The sequence below is a fragment of the Phasianus colchicus genome, chromosome 5, assembly GCF_987193195.1.
Source record: "Phasianus colchicus chromosome 5, bPhaCol1.hap1.1, whole genome shotgun sequence".
Taxonomy (NCBI): domain Eukaryota; kingdom Metazoa; phylum Chordata; class Aves; order Galliformes; family Phasianidae; genus Phasianus; species Phasianus colchicus.
Genome location: NC_143440.1, coordinates 30,090,053 through 30,108,054, shown reverse-complemented (window position 1 = coordinate 30,108,054; position 18,002 = coordinate 30,090,053). Strand labels below are relative to the sequence as shown.

At 38.8% G+C, this 18,002-nt stretch overlaps 2 protein-coding genes across 15 annotated transcripts in view; both read left to right on the top strand.

Annotated features, from left to right (window-relative positions):
* GPHN (gephyrin) overlaps positions 1-1,804 on the top strand; it is a 264,503-nt gene extending 262,699 nt beyond the window's left edge. For 5 of the 13 annotated variants that reach the window (XM_090141190.1, XM_090141187.1, XM_090141182.1 and 2 more), the window contains one exon: positions 785-1,801. In XM_090141190.1, coding sequence (XP_089997316.1) covers positions 785-918 — 134 coding nt within the window. In that variant the 3' untranslated portion in view covers positions 919-1,801. Of the gene's footprint in view, positions 1-784 lie in introns of all 13 variants that reach the window. The other 8 variants (XM_090141188.1, XM_090141189.1, XM_090141186.1 and 5 more) reach the window with 4 other exon arrangements.
* A 9,083-nt stretch (positions 1,805-10,887) lies between these two features.
* Positions 10,888-17,682, top strand: GARIN2 (golgi associated RAB2 interactor family member 2). 2 transcript variants are annotated; one of them, XM_031593694.2, is made up of 7 exons: positions 10,888-11,005; positions 11,714-11,852; positions 13,351-13,547; positions 14,074-14,338; positions 14,971-15,209; positions 15,675-15,721; positions 17,536-17,682. In XM_031593694.2, the coding sequence occupies exons 2-7, from the start codon at positions 11,769-11,771 to the stop codon at positions 17,592-17,594; spliced, it is 891 nt and encodes a 296-aa protein (XP_031449554.2). In that variant the 5' UTR covers positions 10,888-11,005; positions 11,714-11,768; the 3' UTR covers positions 17,595-17,682. The 2 variants fall into 2 exon arrangements, with proteins under 2 accessions (XP_031449554.2, XP_031449555.2); XM_031593695.2 differs by having other exon boundaries at positions 11,709-11,852.
* The last annotated feature ends 320 nt before the right edge of the window (positions 17,683-18,002 follow it).

Below are 18,002 nucleotides of genomic sequence, written 5' to 3'. Positions count from 1 at the left end.
CAATTCAAATAACGAATTGTGATTCTAACAGAACTGAAGAAGAAGAAACAGCAGTATATGTTCTCTTAGCACAGACTAAGACTTTTATTAATCATGTTTGCTATCTAGGGATATTTTTGGATATTCAGCTGCAGTTGAAATAAATACTGTATTTGAATATTTATCTGTTTTGTCCCACATAACTTCTTTCCTTGCTCAAGCAGACTGGAATGATTTATCTGTCAGTCCAAAAGTTTGAAAGCCAAGAAACTAAAGGGCATGATTTTCTACTGCATTTTCATTTTCTGGCAGTACAGCCAATACTATACTTTTTATCTCCAGGGTCTCTTGTATAGCTCATATTCCAAAGAAACCTATTCTTTTGAGTTGGTATATTTTAAAAAAATTCTAGATTGTGCTGGTTTTAGCCTCCATATAATCTGAACTAGATATACAAATTGAAAAATTAAGTAATTTTGGTAGGATTAGAAACTCCAACATTAAAGTAATTTACAACAACAAAAAAATGAAGTACAGGTAAAGATCTAACAGAAAAAAATATGGAAGGCTGGATAGGAAAGTAATCAGCAAGGGAAAGAGAGTTTTGAAAACCAGAACAATGGAAAGCTGATGAATCTCTTCATAATTGTCTGTTTCTACCCACCTTTGAACAGATATATGGAGCTCCATTAATATGTTAGCATATCTTTGCAAGAGCAGCTCTTGCTTCCTATCATGTGTGTTGCGGCATTTCAAATTAACTAACTGAAAAATTAACTGAACTTTTTCTCTCACCCTTCTGTAGGGAATCAGATGAGCAGTCGTCTGATGAGTATGCGCAGTGCCAATGGACTGTTGATGCTACCTCCAAAGACAGAGCAGTATGTGGAGCTTCACAAGGGGGAGGTGGTGGATGTCATGGTCATTGGAAGGCTATGATGTCACCAGCAAGAGCGAAGCTTTGATGCATGTCCACATATCATTGACTGTATCCTGTAATATGCAACGGCACAGCTAGTTTTTCTGATTTGGATAAAAGTTGATCAGTATAGTCAACATCTTGAATTATATTTCAAATGGAATTTAAATAAATACCTTTTAAAAAAAAAACTTTAAAAAGAAATCTTAACAAAGAAATTTATTCTGATTATATCAAAGCAACTTTTTCCTTTCCTTGCAATTGCTTTGTGTGTTCAATGCTAGTTCTAATAGCGGTAGCTTTTAGTAGACAGCAGTAGGTGCCTGCAGAACTTGTGTTTTTTCTCATCTTTAAGATACAACTACTTATGCTCTTAAAACAAGGCTGTCTGCTTATTTATACTAGCGTAGACAACACTTGGATTTCCCTTATCAGTATGCTTCATAACCGCTTCACAGAGAGCTTCTGCTTGTTCTTTATCTTGTATCTCGTGTTGATGTGCACAGTGCCAAAAGCAGAGTGGCTGCACTGGGAACCCAATGAAGCCCCGAGGTTTCCTCACCTCGCTGTGCGTTCAGGGATCTCTCTTGTCCCAGCAGCCACCCAGCTCAGTACTCTTGGGCAGTAACTGGATACCTTTTATTTCAGCAATCAAAAAATTGCTTCCTTAAGTGCTGACAGCCTTTTTAACCAATACATTTAAAAATGTACAGAACTAAAAACAAAAAAAAAAAAAATCAAAGACTGATCTTGTACAGATATTAGTGTTACCAGCATTCGTGTGGAAATTAAATGAGCAAAGAAATAAAACTGATGTTAAACAACTCTGTACCATAACATTTTCTGTAATGATACTGAAACTTAAATGAATAAAAAAAAATCCTCAATCATTATTTAAAATTTCAATTGTTTAGCGTTGTTGTTTGAACATCAAAAAGAAAACACTGTTTTAAGAGGATATTTTGGGTGAGGGAAGTGGACAAGAGGAAGGGAAATAGTAAATGGAATCTAGAGCCTCTCCTAATGTGCAGCAAAGTGAAAATACAGGCTGAGCTTTCTCAAACTTATCTTCCAGGGGACAAAATGGAAGTAGTATTTTGCCGATTTTACAACTGTACAAGTATTTGGGGGAATTTACAACTGTACCAGTAAAAGCTGGAGAATACTTTTCTTTTTTCCTGTTTAAGTTGTGTAGAGTTGCAAACAGCCCTTGTCCTACATTGTGTGAAATTTGATAGAGCTTTGATTTTTTTTTCATAGTGTTCTTTGTCCTTTTGATACTGGGAATACTCAGCCCTTTCCAGATTATGTATTCTGGCAATTTCATGTTTCATCTGTGATTAAAATCATATTGGTGCCATACAGTATCTTGCTCCTTGGAATGCATGGGTCAAACATGATTCCATCAGCTCCATTTGTGAAGTCAAAATATTTGCCCACAGTACTGCTGGAGGACTTGGGAACATCAACACAGAACTCTGTGTTCAGATTTTGACTGATACGGTGGACCAGATTTGTAGTTCTTCAGTAATTACAGAAGGAATCCCTGAGACTGCTTTTAAGACCAAACTCCTAGCCCTGCAACAACCTAAATACTCCCTGCATAGGCCTTACAAAGGTAGAAGGCAGGTGGGCATACCGGTATGATGTTCAAAGGTACTCCAGAGACTGATCTTTCAGAAAAAACATGAACATAGCTTGCTGATCTTATTTCTTTATTCCGGACCCTAATATCCACACCTCTAATCTCGCTGTTTCACAGCAGGATGGCATTAAGTTAAATTCATGAGTGCCTGTGTTTACTGTACCAATACTGTAAAACAGAAGTAGCAGGACAGAAGAGTTAACACATCTCTGAGAAGTAATGTAGAACATGGCTTATTTTAATGAAAAGAGTTATTACACATCTAGGAGTTATAGGCAAATAAAAGGCAGCATATACAGTGAAAATGGGAAATTTATAAAGGAGACTAGCAACAGCAATGTGAGAGAAAATTGTTTATGCAACTGGAAATACTAGACAAATATAAAAGAGAGATTTGAAGAAACCTCACCATGAATATCTTGGGTATTACCGATATAAAAACCATTGCTTAGCGCAGATGTGGCTGAGAACTGGCTCTATGCTACGCTCTGCATCGCTCCATTTAAACCATATCTTGGAATCATAACACTTAATCACCATGGTAATGAATAAAGCATGTAGAGGTTAAAACAATCAAGATTTTTATTTCAAATCACAGATAGCATACACTCTTTTAGCCATCATTACGTATTTTGTAATGCTCTCTGACCAGTATTCAAACTTCTGTGTAAGAAAATGAGCTTTACAATTTCTTTTTTTTTTTTTTTCCCCACAAACTGTGTTTGTAGTTTTCTTCTTTCACATTATTTTCTTCATCACCCATACATGGGAATTATCATATGTAGAAACATAGGCAGTGGGTCTTTGATTATACTTTGATTATACTTTTAGATAGGAAACATCATACAAAAATTGGCCTTTTCTAAATACTAATTTCAAGACCTTAATTATGGAAATTACAACATTAATTCTTTTTTGATATTAAAATATGCTAGACATAAAACGTCTTTGATCTCTAGGTAGTTATTAGAGAGCTGTGTGACTCCAGAGATTACTAATTAGCACAGAATCTTTAGCCTTTTGTGATTCTGGAGCTGAAGGATTGCACTTAAGTTATATTGCAACATAAACAGCACTTAAGGACAACATAAAACTGTACTCTCCTTGCAGTTCTATCTTTGTCCTCCTCATCCTGCTGCTCTGAGTGTTAAAGCTCATCTCTTTTGACAGGTCTCAATCCAGATGTAGCTACTTGCCTCATGGACACTAAAGATGGCCCCTAAGCTGCAGGCAGCCTACACATACCCTGTGCTGACCACATAAGTTGACAGAAGCTGGTACAGTAGCAGTGTTAAGGGCTGGCCCACATTTTGTTTGGGAAAACTCCCCAGGCTTTCTTCTGACAGCACTTGCAGGGCAGGGACTACAACTGGGAGCTAAGATTTGACAACGTGACATCTTATGTTGGATACCAGACACAAGGCGCAGATGGCCTAGCATTTCTATGGCCCTCCTTTATCTTCCAATACTTTGCTTCTCAAAAGCAACATGGTCGGCTGAACAGTTTGTGAGGCTTTGTGCTGGTTAAGAAAAATACACTAAAAGAAAAGAAACATACCACAGGTGGTTTTGCTTACATCACAAGAGCACTGAGGTGTTTCTGGGTAACTGTATTTGCACTTTACAAAGAGAAGACAAGTACAGAAAGAAGAATGGTCAGATAGCAAGAAGGAGTAAGTATTGGTTCCCATTAGGAACTATGTGGGAGAGTATTAAATGAGGAGTCAGAAACCAATTTAGGCTATAAAGCCAACCAGTAGATTGGTCTGGCATGTAACAATCCTTACAGTCTTCTTCTTAACTAACAAAAAAGTAACAAGGAAAGAAATAGGTAGATGTTAAATGCTTGTGCACAAAATTTTCCCCAAGAAACTATTTTTTGTTTGCACGAAATTTGAAACTGCATGAAAATTATCATTTATGCTGATACTTCCCAAAAATTTGGTAGTCTCTTTGCTAAACTAGCCAACTAGCTGAAGTCAATTGGCTTTATTCCCAGTAAAAAAAAATAAAGGAAATTTTAGCACTCCAAGTTAGAAGATAAAGGACATTTATGCATATAGTCAAAGAAAGCACTGATCAAAGTCACAACTGGAGAAGAAAAAAAAAGAGGGGGTTGTTGTGGGGAGATGTGCAGCAACTGATGGTAGTCAAAGCAGGAATCTGTGGAGTAGAGACAAGGTACAGGTTCCCAGAGCAGTATTGGTCAGTAGGTTGCAATTAAGTGCTTTAACCTCATATGAAGAACATGATCTCCAGTAATTGTACTGAATGGTTTGGCAAACGCCTTCACCATGCTAAAGCTATCCAGACAAAAACCACAGTATTTACACCCCTTCAACATGATGCTGCCGGTAGCTTAACTTCTATATTTACTCAGAGTAAATATATATATATATTTTTTCTGCTGTGAATTCCTCAGAATTAATCTTTGTTTTCTATTAAGTATATCCCAGCCTCCACCCAAAAAGGTGAGTCCCCATGCTAGATTTAAAACGTGTATGAAAATAGAGACACTTCCTGGCTAATACAAAAGCCTGTGGGGTTTACAAACATTACAGCATCATGATATGCTGCCAGCTGCATGTGTTCTGAAAAGGGCTTAGTGATTCATATTCAGCATTAGAGTAAGACTTGTCCTGTGCATTCATGCCATACTGCACACAAGCTGACAAAACTCTTAGAATACAAATCCTTCTGAGGGCAGTGCACACACGCTCAGTGGCTCTAGCTGACAAACTGGTCTGGCTGGGGTTACTTGCTCAACACAGCACTGCACGAAGACATCCAGCATGCTTTGTTTTTATGCAAAAACATGCATTTGCATGGATCCAACTTCAATTTGAAAATGCAGACAACAAACAATTTTTGCAGAATTAACTACAAGCAAAACTGAGGATTGGTTGTATACCAGTAACTCCACAATTAATCTGAACATACCAGAGAAAGTAAATGCATTAGCATGATCCTGATAACCAGTGATTTGAAACTAGAATTAAAGTAACTTCAAGGAAAGTATAAGAGGAGAATTTTCTGGAAGACAATTGTATAGCCATGTGAAAACTACCTTATAAACAGCAGCAGAGTATGATTTCAAAACCTGATTTACTCTTTGTAGTGAACGATGATGGATTGTAAGAATCATATCCTGAAGCACTCGTATCTATAAGAAGCAGTCATATTGTCCGAGAGCTAGCTGAATGTGAAAATGTCTTAAAAGAGAGGACTGGGCATAAGAGAAACTGGAGTGAGATGAAATAATCTGACCATGATTAAACTGTGTTACCAGTCAGGAGAACACCAGAAAACTGTCCCACTCAACTAAGAAGAAAGCATGCAAAGTGGCCTCCATCTGTGCCTGACTTTCTCTTTGTGGATTTCACAGTATCCTAAGGTGCACTGGTGGGATGCCATTACCAAACAGAAGTCTAAAAAATCAGCAGGACAAATGAGATCAAGCACACCAAGGACATAAAGCTTCTCAAAAACAGCATAGTGTTACCAGTCTGATGAGCATTTCCTAACCAGGATGTTTGTCTGCTGTGGCCAAGTGATCAATCACTTCATCATTCTGAAACAAGCTATTTGGCTTCCTCACAGGGACCCCACTTTGCAGCAATGTGCAGACTGGGCACTAAGCCAGGAGAAACCAGCCAAGATATTTGCAGACACAGCTTCCAACACTGGCAACGGCTGGCTCCAGCAGGAAAAGGCAGCTTTTATGGGACAAACTCCAGAAGCTGCCAAGAGGAAGGCAACATACAGCCAGAAACCCCTGTACTGCACCACCTGTCAGTCTTTAGGAAATAATAATAATAATAATAATAATAATAATAATAATAACAACAACAACAACAACAACAACAAAACATTTTCCTGAAAAAAAAAGTTATCTAAGAGGTCATATTTCAGGAAGAGAGTAAAAATTCGCTGCAGATATATAATGATACATCCTCCAAATATTCCCCCAGTATCCAATGTTTGTTACAAGAATTGCCACAGCTTAACAGTATGAAGCATTGCCTCTGTTTTGTTCTGAATCTGCCACCTCCTACTCTCCTTTGATGTCTCTTAGCATTCATGTTGGAGTGGTCAATAAGAAGCCATCATCACTTTGCCACCCATATTTCTCTTGACTCTTGACTGGATTAAGAGTCCAAATCTATATAGTCTGTCCTTTGTGTGTGGTCAACACTCCATCTAAAATGACCTACAGATTGGATGTTTCTTGTTGCATCTCTTTGGACCTTCTTCAGCTTTACTATAGTCTCTGAGACAAGACCAGAACTGCACGCAGAATTAAAAGGCATAACTGTCTTTTATAATAGCCTAACAACTTACATCCTTCTCTATTTCCTAATATTTACTGTTTTTCAGTGTTTCTGATCTACATGTTTTTATAGATCTTAAAATAAAGGTAACCCTAAAGTCTCATTCTTAATTAGATGTGATCAGCCTAGAAAAAAATAACTGTAGATGATAGCTAAGGAAAATGTCTTCCTCATATGCATCATTTTACTTTTGTCTGTGTTGATAACCTCAACTATTTCAACACACTTCCACTCAATGTTGAGTAATGCATCTGCAGTTCTTTGTAGCTGTCTTTGTCTTCAACACTGCAAACATGTTAATATTGTCAGCAGTCTATCAGTTCACCATTTGTCCCTTTTCTAATATATTTTAATATATTTTAAAATCTTTATTAGCTGAAATCTTCTAGACTACTTCTCCCAGGAAGTTCTGCACCACAAGAGTACAAGTAGGACAGGAGGTATTTCAATCCATATTTGCTGCTTCCTAACCTTTTCACTTTCATGGGAGATAAGGAGCTCAGGAAAACTTACAGCAGCATCTTGACAAAAGGACACCTATAAGCATACATGTTACCTGGAGCACGTACAAGCAATACAAACACAGCTACCATGTTGCCATTATCAAAGCCTTTGCCAAAATCCTGAGAATATTTTGAGGTGCCAGACAACAGAGATAACATCAATTATCACAGATGAGGATCTGTTCTATCCAGTCTGAAAAGCCCTGCTTTGGTGATTTGGCAGCTGTGCTATAATACTGATGCTTTTCCTTATAATGCCTGATCTTTTACTGTGGTTTATTACCAGCTGATTTCCCACCGGTATGACAGCCTCTATGCTCCAGTTAAGGATGCTGTCACATTACTCTGGAGAACTGCCAACTGACCTGATAAATTCCACCTGAGGCAAGACTACCCTCATCCATACATGAAGAAGCTGCGAAACAAAAAATGGGGCTTAATATTTTTGCTGTATTTGTCCTGTCTTTGTATGAAGTTCCTGCAACAAGTAGTTCCACAGCAAGTACTGCTGGGAAATCTCCTGGGATGTGGCTCTGCAGAGCCCGCTGGTCAGTGAGCATGCTGTGCTCAGAGGGTTTCACACACAGGAACTTGCAGAAGAGCAAACAGGAGCAGTTGGTTGTGGTGTACTGTGCCTTTCGGAATGGCCTTTCAGCCAACACTAGGTAGCTGATCATCACAAAAGGCATTGAATAGAGAGAATAAAAATGACCTGAGTGTGACTCACCCGCCAGCCTTTCAGAAGGGGAAAGAGGCTTAAACAGATGCAATGCTATTTGAAGTCAGTTAAATACAAGGTTAGTTGGCAGAGTACATCCATGAGTGGCTTTCCGTAATTTATGCCCTACTGGCCAAATCCAATCAATTTTCCCAATGTGCTATAAAAAGCCACTGAACAAAGCAGAAGACAGGATTTAGTACGCTTTTGGCAGGCTGTGTTGCTAGGGAGTCATGCTGCAGCTTTCTCCATCAGCTGGAGTTTTTCTTAGAGGTGGTGGACAGTATTAGATTAAAGCAAAATAATGAAAATAGAAGTCCTTTGTTAGGGTGTATGATGGAAAGCACAAATATGAAAGAGAACGGGAATGGCACATAAGAGAATCCAAATAATGCACTGCCTCAGCTACTCCCAGGCCCATCGCAGGAACCTTTGGCATTTCAACAACTCATTTCTTCAAGTCTAGAGGAGCACAGGGGCATGAGGGCAGGTGGGAACCCAAATTAAGGGTTGTCACAGGAGGGCTTGTCCAGGTGTGAAACCTATCAACATGAGGTAATGGAAGGGTTCCTATGATCACCCTTCAGAATACCTGGAGGCTAGAACACCTTATAGGAAGAAGTGGAGAGCATTTTAGGATTGCACAAGACTTTTTATGTGTTTTGGGGAGGAACCAGAGGTGGTGAAAGGGATTGGTGTAGCAATTTTTGAGGAGGAACAGATGAAGGAAAATAGAGAGATGAAGGAATAAACAAACCCGCCAAGTACAAACAGATATACTTGTCTGGCCATGCCCTGTGCCTTGTCCACACTCTGCCATGTCTTACTCAATGTCATTTCTTTTCCTGGGTGAATAAGGAGTGAAAACATGTCAGGAGGGAACTACTGAGGGAGCGGGGGAGTCCCAGGTGGCTCCTAGAGAGATCATGGGGTCTGTGGGCAAGTGAGAGGTGTGGGTGTATGGGCATGAGTGAGGAGTATGTACCAACAGAGGAGGGGCTACAGCCTCAGGGTCTCATATAGCCCTGTGCCAATCAACTTGAGAGACTGGGATCCAAGGCCCAGCTACAGGGCAGACTGGGTATGTATGCTTGATCTTATTGTTGGGAGCCAGCAGCACAGAGCTGCAGAAGCTTCTCACCCCACACCTCACACTCCCAAAAACTATACAGAATTTGTCCTGAAAAATAGCAACATCATTTGCAATAGCCAATCGCCCTATGGCTAAGGAATTACTCTATTGCTTCCTAACACAGTCTTAGCTCTGACTCTCATAGTGCTTATACTCTGCATTCCAGAAAAGAGCTAGCTAAGTGTACACATGTATTTGGGGGGGTGGACAGGACTTGCAGCTTCTCGGGTTCAGGTAAGTGCTGTGACCATTTGTCTGCTGAGTCAGTCTCCTCCAGCTCTGTTGCTCACTTGTGCTGATGTTTAGAATTACATTTCCGTTGACTAAAAAGGAAAAGGTAATTCGGTTTTGGAAAAACTATTTCTTCTTGTTGCTGTTGATATAACAACACTATTTATCTGTCTCTGTCTATTCTACTACACAACTAAAATCCACCTAGGAAAGAAAAGCATAATTGTCTTTAATGCTGGATTAGAGTTGTGCAGTGGAGAGAACAAAAACCATTTTTGCTGGACGCTGCTGTGTTAGAGCATAGTACAATCAGACAGAAACTGTCTTGGGGGCTTTTACCTAAGGAAACAGTGAATGTGTACCTACACAAAGAAGACTGCAATACACAATAGATCTTCAAACTGTCAGACAACATAATTCCTATTTTGAAACAGCAATACTCCTTCAGCCAGCCTGCTAATCACTCATGACCCAAAACCTTGTCAAAGCACCAGATTCAGTTGAAATAGGTGTTATCACATTAGGGTGGAAAAAAAAAAAGTTAACATCAAGAGCTGATTGTAACAAAAGGTTAGAGAAGCTGAAACCTACAAACAAGAGCAAACCACCTGAATATCCATACCACTTTAAACTGGTTCATTAACATCCTGGGCCTGTGCCAGGTTCCAGAGTGCACCAACAGACTTTAACTGCTCTGACCAGCCTCACCTGCTACCTCTACCCTGCCCCTCTTCTCTCACACACCACCACCTCTCATCTGGGAGCTGCAGGGAGGCTTTGGTCTGTGTCTCTTCTCCTCCTCTGAGTTGAGTTTATGGGTGTGTTTGTCTCTATTCCTGACTCTAGGACAGATGTCCTTGAGCACGTATTAGAGTTCTATCTCTAGTTCTATCTGCTCTTGTTCTTGCTGCTGACTTGAATCCTAGGATGGTGACCTAAGATGGGCTCATTCCTCACCTTGTTTCATCTCATTTTGCCTTATCTTGCTTGGGTCTGTTAGTGGGTCCTTTTTACCATCAATCCTGTTCAGTTTATTCTTTTTGGATCCTGTAGGTTTGAAAGATTGTGCCCTAGCTGTTGAGAGCAATATTTCTGCTAAGGTTAGACATGATTCCAAGCTCATCATCTGTCATAGGTTTTGTCTTGTTCTTCCCTGGTAGCCTGCTCTGAAAGGACTGTATCAGTGCAAAAATCTGTGGTGATATCACAGAATCACAGCATCACAGCATGCCAGGGATTGGAAGGGACCCTGAAAGATCATCTAGTCGAATCCCCCTGCTGGAGCAGGAGTAGCTAGATAGCGTGTGTTTGTGTTACAAGGAAATACACATTGTTATCACTATGCCCTTACTTAACCAATAAACATAATTGCTGCCAGGACTGTTAAGAACACAAACCTAGTGATGCATTGTGATGCCACCAATGATGGGTTACTAGAGCTGGGAGAATTCCACTGGGCTCCACAGAAGGGATTAGCATACTCTTGTCCTCTCTTTCTGTACGTATACTCCTCCAGCTAAGCAATGGATTTCTGTGAGTGAAACAAGGTATGAAAGGGAAGTAGAAGTCTACTACATCTGTTTTTGTGGGGTTTTTTTTGTTTTTGTGTTTTGTGGGTTTTTTTCCCAAAAATATAGAGTAGGGATTTTCTATTCTTATTGACATTCTGTTACATATTATGCAGTCTTCAACAAATCATTTGACTTTGGTATCTACTTGGGATAATAGCTTGTTAACTCTCCAATAAAGATATTTGGAAACGTAATTAATGAATAACCTAGACTTTCCCCCACCCCAACACCTCGTGAAGCTATTAATATTATGTCCACAGAGTTCATTCAGTTAACTGCTGGAGAATTTTAACTTCATATCATCTCTATATTCTTGACTTCCAATAAACACATACGTGATCCATGAGACATGAAGATAGAAGTCACCATTCCAAACCACCACTGAGAACAGCTCAAAGATTTCATCACTTGCAAAATATGTTGCTATGTTCACTTCGGGGGGAAAAAAAAAAAAAAGAGAGAGAGAAAAGAGGGTTCAAAAAAAAGTATAGAACTGTGAAAAAAGCCCTATTAAGTTTCCCTTTGCACTTAAAATTGTATGTTCATAAAAATGTGTGTGTACGGGGGAAATGTTCTGAGTTTTAGTAGTATAATAAAATGCTGTATTTATTTATAATCCCAATTTATAAGCTTTCCTATTTCTTTTCCTTTTAACATGTATATTTATTTTTGTTTTGAGGACAGGCAAAATAAGAGTGAGTTTGACTCTAAAAACATTATATCAAGTAAGAAATCCATCATGGGTGACCTCAAGAGACTTCTTAATCAAGGAGAATATGGTCTTTTTGCCTCTGCTCCCATGCTTGAAAGCAGGTTTGTTCAGGTAAAAATAAATAATTTAAATGATTTTTTTTTTTTTTTTTTTTGCATGCTCAATTAAAATTGATCAAATAAATTACTTTTTTTTTTCCCTTCCTCTTCTGAGCAGTTTTTCCTCATTCACTTATTCCCACCACACATATTCTCATTTCAAACAAAAATAAAGACACGGATATACACAGGTTCTCTTCTCACACAGTCTCATTATGCTCTCACTTTACAGATGATGGTCTAGAATGTCAGCAACAGCTATGCTGAAAATTAGAGGATGTCCAAGAATGTTGTTTTCATCCTTCTTTGTCAGTCCCTTCTTTTTCCTGTAGAAACTACTAGGAGAGTGTTAGCAATTTTCTGGTTTTGTGCTAGCTCATTAAGGTTGTTTAGCCATCAAATTTAGTTCAACCTAGCCTAAAGAGCTGTCAACCTTCCTCAGTAATCTTCCCACTACTCCCTCCATCTTTTCAGTATCCTTGACTGGCCACAGAACCTTTCATGACCCTGGCAACAGTCTGCAAGTCTGCAACATTACATTCACAGTGTATCTAAAACATGTGAGTTCTACTTGTCAAATGTACATCAACAGAGCTTTTTAATAGGATTCCATCACCTCACTGTGATAACTGTGATAACTGCAACATCCTTTGTTGTTGCCTTGATTAACTCAATCTTGCATTGTTGGTACATGTGCAGAATGCTAATTAGCTACAAGTCTCTATTTTCAAGGTATTTGATTGATCCCTGCTTTATTTATTAGACCCAATTTATTCTCAAGGAGGCTGTTGCCCTAAACAAACAGCCTGTGAAAACAGCTTCATCATTGACATTCCCATTAGATGTAAAAAATAATAGCCTTTGATCTATTTTTTCATATTCCATGTCTCACGCTTGGAAAGATCTTCTACTAGAGATCCACTAATTTAATACACTGTTATCCCTCAAATTCCTTCTTAGAACACAGTTTTTTCTCTGATGTCTACCAAAAGCAAATTCTGACAGTGGTAGGTACCATGTGATTTGAGCATGCATATCAATTTTTTTCTTTGAATTTTCTCATTTCTTTTTTCTGTCATTTTATGTCTTATGCGTAAGTTATCCGTAATCTTTTTCCATCCTCTACTTTTACAGCATCGATCAAGATCCTGGCTCAAAATGAGGTCTCATTAATATCACAGTAATTCTAACAAAGACATTGAGTCATCAGAACAGAGTGTCTCTTCCATCATGTTTACAATAAAATTAACTTGAGATAGTAGCCCACAAGTCTTTTCTTACCTCAGCAGTCAGATACCTAATGATGGAGACTACAAAATAACCAGTGATCCTTATTTATCCTGATTCAAATTTCTTCCTCTGTTTTCACTCATATATATACCCATCTCATTATTCCACGTTCCCTTCTCTCCTCACATTACATAAGCTCTAGGAATCCTAGGCTGAATCACTGTGCAATATCTTTGATATATATTCTCTGAGAGTGTTGATTTTTTGTTGTTGTTGTTCAGATTAACCGAAGAGGGGAACTGATTAATCTCCACAATCGACCAACCTGCGTGACCATCGGCATCTGTGCTGCCCATTCACCAATGCCCAGTGGAATGCTGCTAGCACACAAGGTGCCTGTGTCCCCACAGGAAATAATGGCAAATCTCCAGAAATTCTCAGAGCATCCATCTCAAGTGGAACAGCTAGTACTTAGCAGGTGAGTGAGCACTGAAAAAGGTTAAATAAGTCCTTGAAGAGCTTCCCCCTTCCATGTGGTGTTTTCTTCCGTTTAAGAATCAGATTATGAACAGATCTCACATTTGCACTTTCTTCCAGCACTAACACAGTAAAGTCAGGAGTATCACTGAAATTTAAAGACACAAATTTAGGCCTCACTCTGGTCATCGTTTTAGGCCAGTGCTACCCATATACATACACACAGATGGAAAATGACGGGAAAATACCTAATAAGTTTTTTAAAAAAAAAAAAACATATCAGAAGCTGAAAACTGGTGAAAAGATTGGAGGTGCAGGTTTGTCAAGGAAAAAGGCAGTGGAATAAAGGAATTGTAAAGAAGCTGACATTCTTTGTCTCCATTCTGTGCACTGCTGCTCAGCATTTCTTCCAAAGTCAGTGTCACTCAAAGAGGAATGTCCAAATCTACTCAGCAGCTTTTCCCTATTCCGGTTTCTCACTTCTGGTCTTCAAGTCTGACGACATAATATCTTTTTTTTTTTTTCAGGTTCTTGCCCTTGAAGTTTGTAGAACTCTCTGTTCACAGCACAGATAAGAAACAACTCATGCTAAAATTAGCAAATGGCCGTTCCTATTATCTAGAGCTCTGTGCTCCACCAGACCAACAACAGCAACTATTCCACCACTGGTTGAAGCTAATCTCTCTCCTGAGACATCCAAAAGATACTAGCAATACCAACATCAACATAATATGTAAGGATTCTGGCACGAGTCATGAGAAAGCTTCCAGCCCCAACAAGCCACCAGACAATGTAAGTCTTTGGTAAACAGATAACAAATCTTCAAGCTGAACAATTAAAAAGTATAGTTTCTATCTGTATTCTTTACTATCTCTCTGAAGCCAAACCTTTCATATGTTTTGAAGGATCTACAGTTCTGTTTATTGAAATAGCTGGCTTGTTGTAAACTCCCTGCAAAAAATCAGGGCAAAAGGAGTGAAAACGCTGGATGCAACCTAGCCCTGATAAAACTGTAATGATCTACAAATACCATACTATAAAATGTTCAATGTTTAGTTTTTCCTTGCAGTTATGGGTATGCTCTTAAATGGATCTTTGGGGCTCAATTCCACAAGTAATTGGAAAAAAAAACAGAAAAAAGAAAGACACAGCACAGCTGAGACTTATACAGACGCTGATAATAAATAAGCAAAAGGGTAAGGACATTTGATCTATTCAAAGGACAGAAAAAGAAAATTCTTGAAGCAAATGCTACAGTGGACAGCCAGACTGGTAGAAGGCAGCTATTTGCTGAATACTCAATATATAAAGGACTGGTATACAGGAAATTATCATCAACTTCCAGTTGCGTTGATCAGTGATGTGTGGAGTATTTTTAATGTCTGTTGCTACTGTATCTGTTTAACTTTCATTTTTCTGTCTAGAGCAACAACACACAAAACGTGCCTAACCCCAAAATAGAGGAAGAAACTGTTACTGAACAAACCTCCTGCAACCAAGTTCCCTACTCAGATAGTGTGGGTCCCACCGAAAAGAGTGAAAGGGAAAGGGCAACTTTCAACAGCTCCCAGGAAGCAACCAGGCTAGAAACCACCACGGAGTCAAAGAGTAAAGATCCTCTGGGTACTACAAACAGCAGAAGCAAAGAAAGAAGGAAGAGCAGGTAAATATGGTTGAGAAATGATTCTGATATACTTTGTTTTCGATGTAGAACTTTGAAAATTAATATGTGTTGCAGTTTGGTTTTTGGAAAATATATTATTGCGACACCTTTTCAGACAGCAATTTTCCTGATGCTTTAAATGTGCTAGGAAGCTGAAGAATATTGGGTGGGGTTTCCAAGTATCCATATTCTGGCTTCTCAGCTTCTTTTGAAAGACTGTTTCCATGTGCCTTCACTTCAAAGCAAGGCTTACCACATTATTTAGCAAGAGATATTTCTACTGCAGACAGAAAGAGTTTAAAATAGTGTCTATTTAATACTGGTACATAACAAGATTGTTCAGGTAAGTTTTATTGATGTTGTTTTTGTTTGTTTTTGTGGGTTTGTTGGCAGTAGTGTTATTCCCTGTTGTTGTCTCCAACAGCATTGTGTTTTTTCCTGAACTTCTTATTTATTTATTTTTAGGACAAACAAAATGAAGCCAAAAAAAGAGAAAACACCACAACCTTCAGGTATGATGGGTTTTCTGATATTTGGCCATTTCCCCCATGTTATTCCTACTTCAGTAATAGATGAGGGAAGCTTAATCTTCATGAGCTGGGAGCTGTTCAGAACAAATTTTTCCTACTTGCCAGTGGATTAACATTTGTATAAAAGTGAAATAATATTTTTAGAAAGCACCCTTTGCTAGACCCCTGTTCTGAACACACCTCACTTTGCAGGGTTCAGTACCAGGTTTCTTTTAGAAAAGCCTTGATACTTGACTTGTTTGGCTGACGTCAGCTGTGCAACATCACTGAAAAATCAGATGAAATACACTCCAATGAGAAGGATAAGAAAACTCTATGCTATAGAATGTTACAGAGAGATAATGTTGGCCCCTATTTCCTCTTCCAACGTGTCATAAGGCTTCCCAAAAACCCATGGTAGAGCATAAATTTGCTTCCAGGCAGTGTGTCTGCGGTACCTTCAGCCACGAATGTGTCCTCCTGGCAAGATGTGGACCTATTTTGGAGTAATCTTTTCAACACCATACTGAGATTAGCATTAGTGTCCTTCTTGGCATTCTGCATAAATCTCTACAGAATATTCAGATACAACAAGCAGGCATCTCAAAGACAGTCTTTTCTTACTGTTCACCACTTGCCATATTCACAATTCCCAGTTTAGTTTTTTATCAGTGATTATACACTGTTACCTATGCCTGCCAAGAAATAACAAAGACTGTTGCTCTTAGTCTGCTGATGCCCCGCACCTTGTGTCTAAGCTTACGGTCATTTTGCATATGAGTGAATCAGTCTCTTGAACAAAAGCTTTCATGGGCTTACTACACAGACTTTTACATTTTACTAAGTTAGGAAAGATTGAGTGATATCTTTTGTCCAATCAACCTCACTTTTTGTGAACATGATGCTACTGCATGCTTCTCTTTTTAGCTGTGGGCTGCTTGCAATTCCTTCACCTGGCTAAGAACATTTCCCATTGTTCTCTCTTTTCTTTTTGCAAAAAATTAAGTCACCCTCCCTTGTCTAATTGTTCCTTTCCTCAGTCACTCATATATTTTCATTTTTCCTCTGATTTCTATTCCTTTCTTCTAGTTTTGGATTATCCTTTCTCTCACCTTCCACATTTTTCAAATCCTGTCCTATGTCTTTTCCTCATTTTAAACTGTACCTTCCTCCAAATATGTAATTCTTCCACTGTGCACTTGTCTCTTCTCTTTTTCTTCATTTGCTGACCATACTTCTCCTGGTATGCATTCTATTACTTGCTTCTGGATTTGCCACATTGAGGCAAAGACAGCATCTGCTCCCCTGAGCTTACCAACCTGCAGACTCTGTTCGCTTCTCAGCTTGCTGATCAGCTTTCAGTAGTGAACGGAAATGATCTTCACATATCCCCAGCCAGCTGAGAGGTGTGCCCATATCATGTCAACTGATACTAGCTATGCACAGACTTTTTACACCTCTCAGATGTTCAGCAAGGACTAGAGATTATTTCTGCTTAGAGATGAGTAGGCGAGCAGTAATTTTTAGGAGCAACTAAAGGAGAATAGCATGGGGGAGACCAAGAAAAGGCCAGTTTGGAACACAGGGTAGAAATGCTAGTAAACTCCCCCACTATTTGTAAAATGAACAGAGAAGTAATCAGGAAAGTCTGAAAATCAGTTGCCTCTGGTCAGTCTTCCTTCTTTTGTGGTTCTTGGTGTATGTTTATTTTCTCCATCCTTTTCTCACTTTCGACTCCTGCTTCTTTTCCATCTTCTACTTTCCTGCACTGTTCTGAGCTCGTCCTCATCATGGTTTTGGTTTGCTTTCTTTTTCAGGAAATCGAAAGGGTGGCAGTAAGTCAAGCATAGGCTGCTTCAAGTTATACTCCAGATGATTTGTCAGCGAGAAGGAATAATAGAAAATAAAGCATCCTGTCATCAGATGCTTTTAAAACAGGGACCAGACATACATACAGAATAAAAAAAAAAAAACACACCTGATGCTGCAGTCTTCAGTTCTACAATTTACTGCTGAAACACAAACCCTCTATTTCTTTGTATTTAATTCACAACTAGCAGTAACAAATATATTTTGTTCCTCTACAGTAGAATTTACATTTTTTCAGTGACTGAGGCCATTTTTCAGGGCAAAGACTTTGTAACATGCAGCAAAAGGCAAAGAAATTGACACTTGAATAACAGTAATGCTTGAGTGTGGCTTATACATTTATGTAGCATCAGGGAAGCTTCTCATGTAAGCAATTTTCAAAACATTGCAAGAAGACAAGTGATAGTGAGCAATA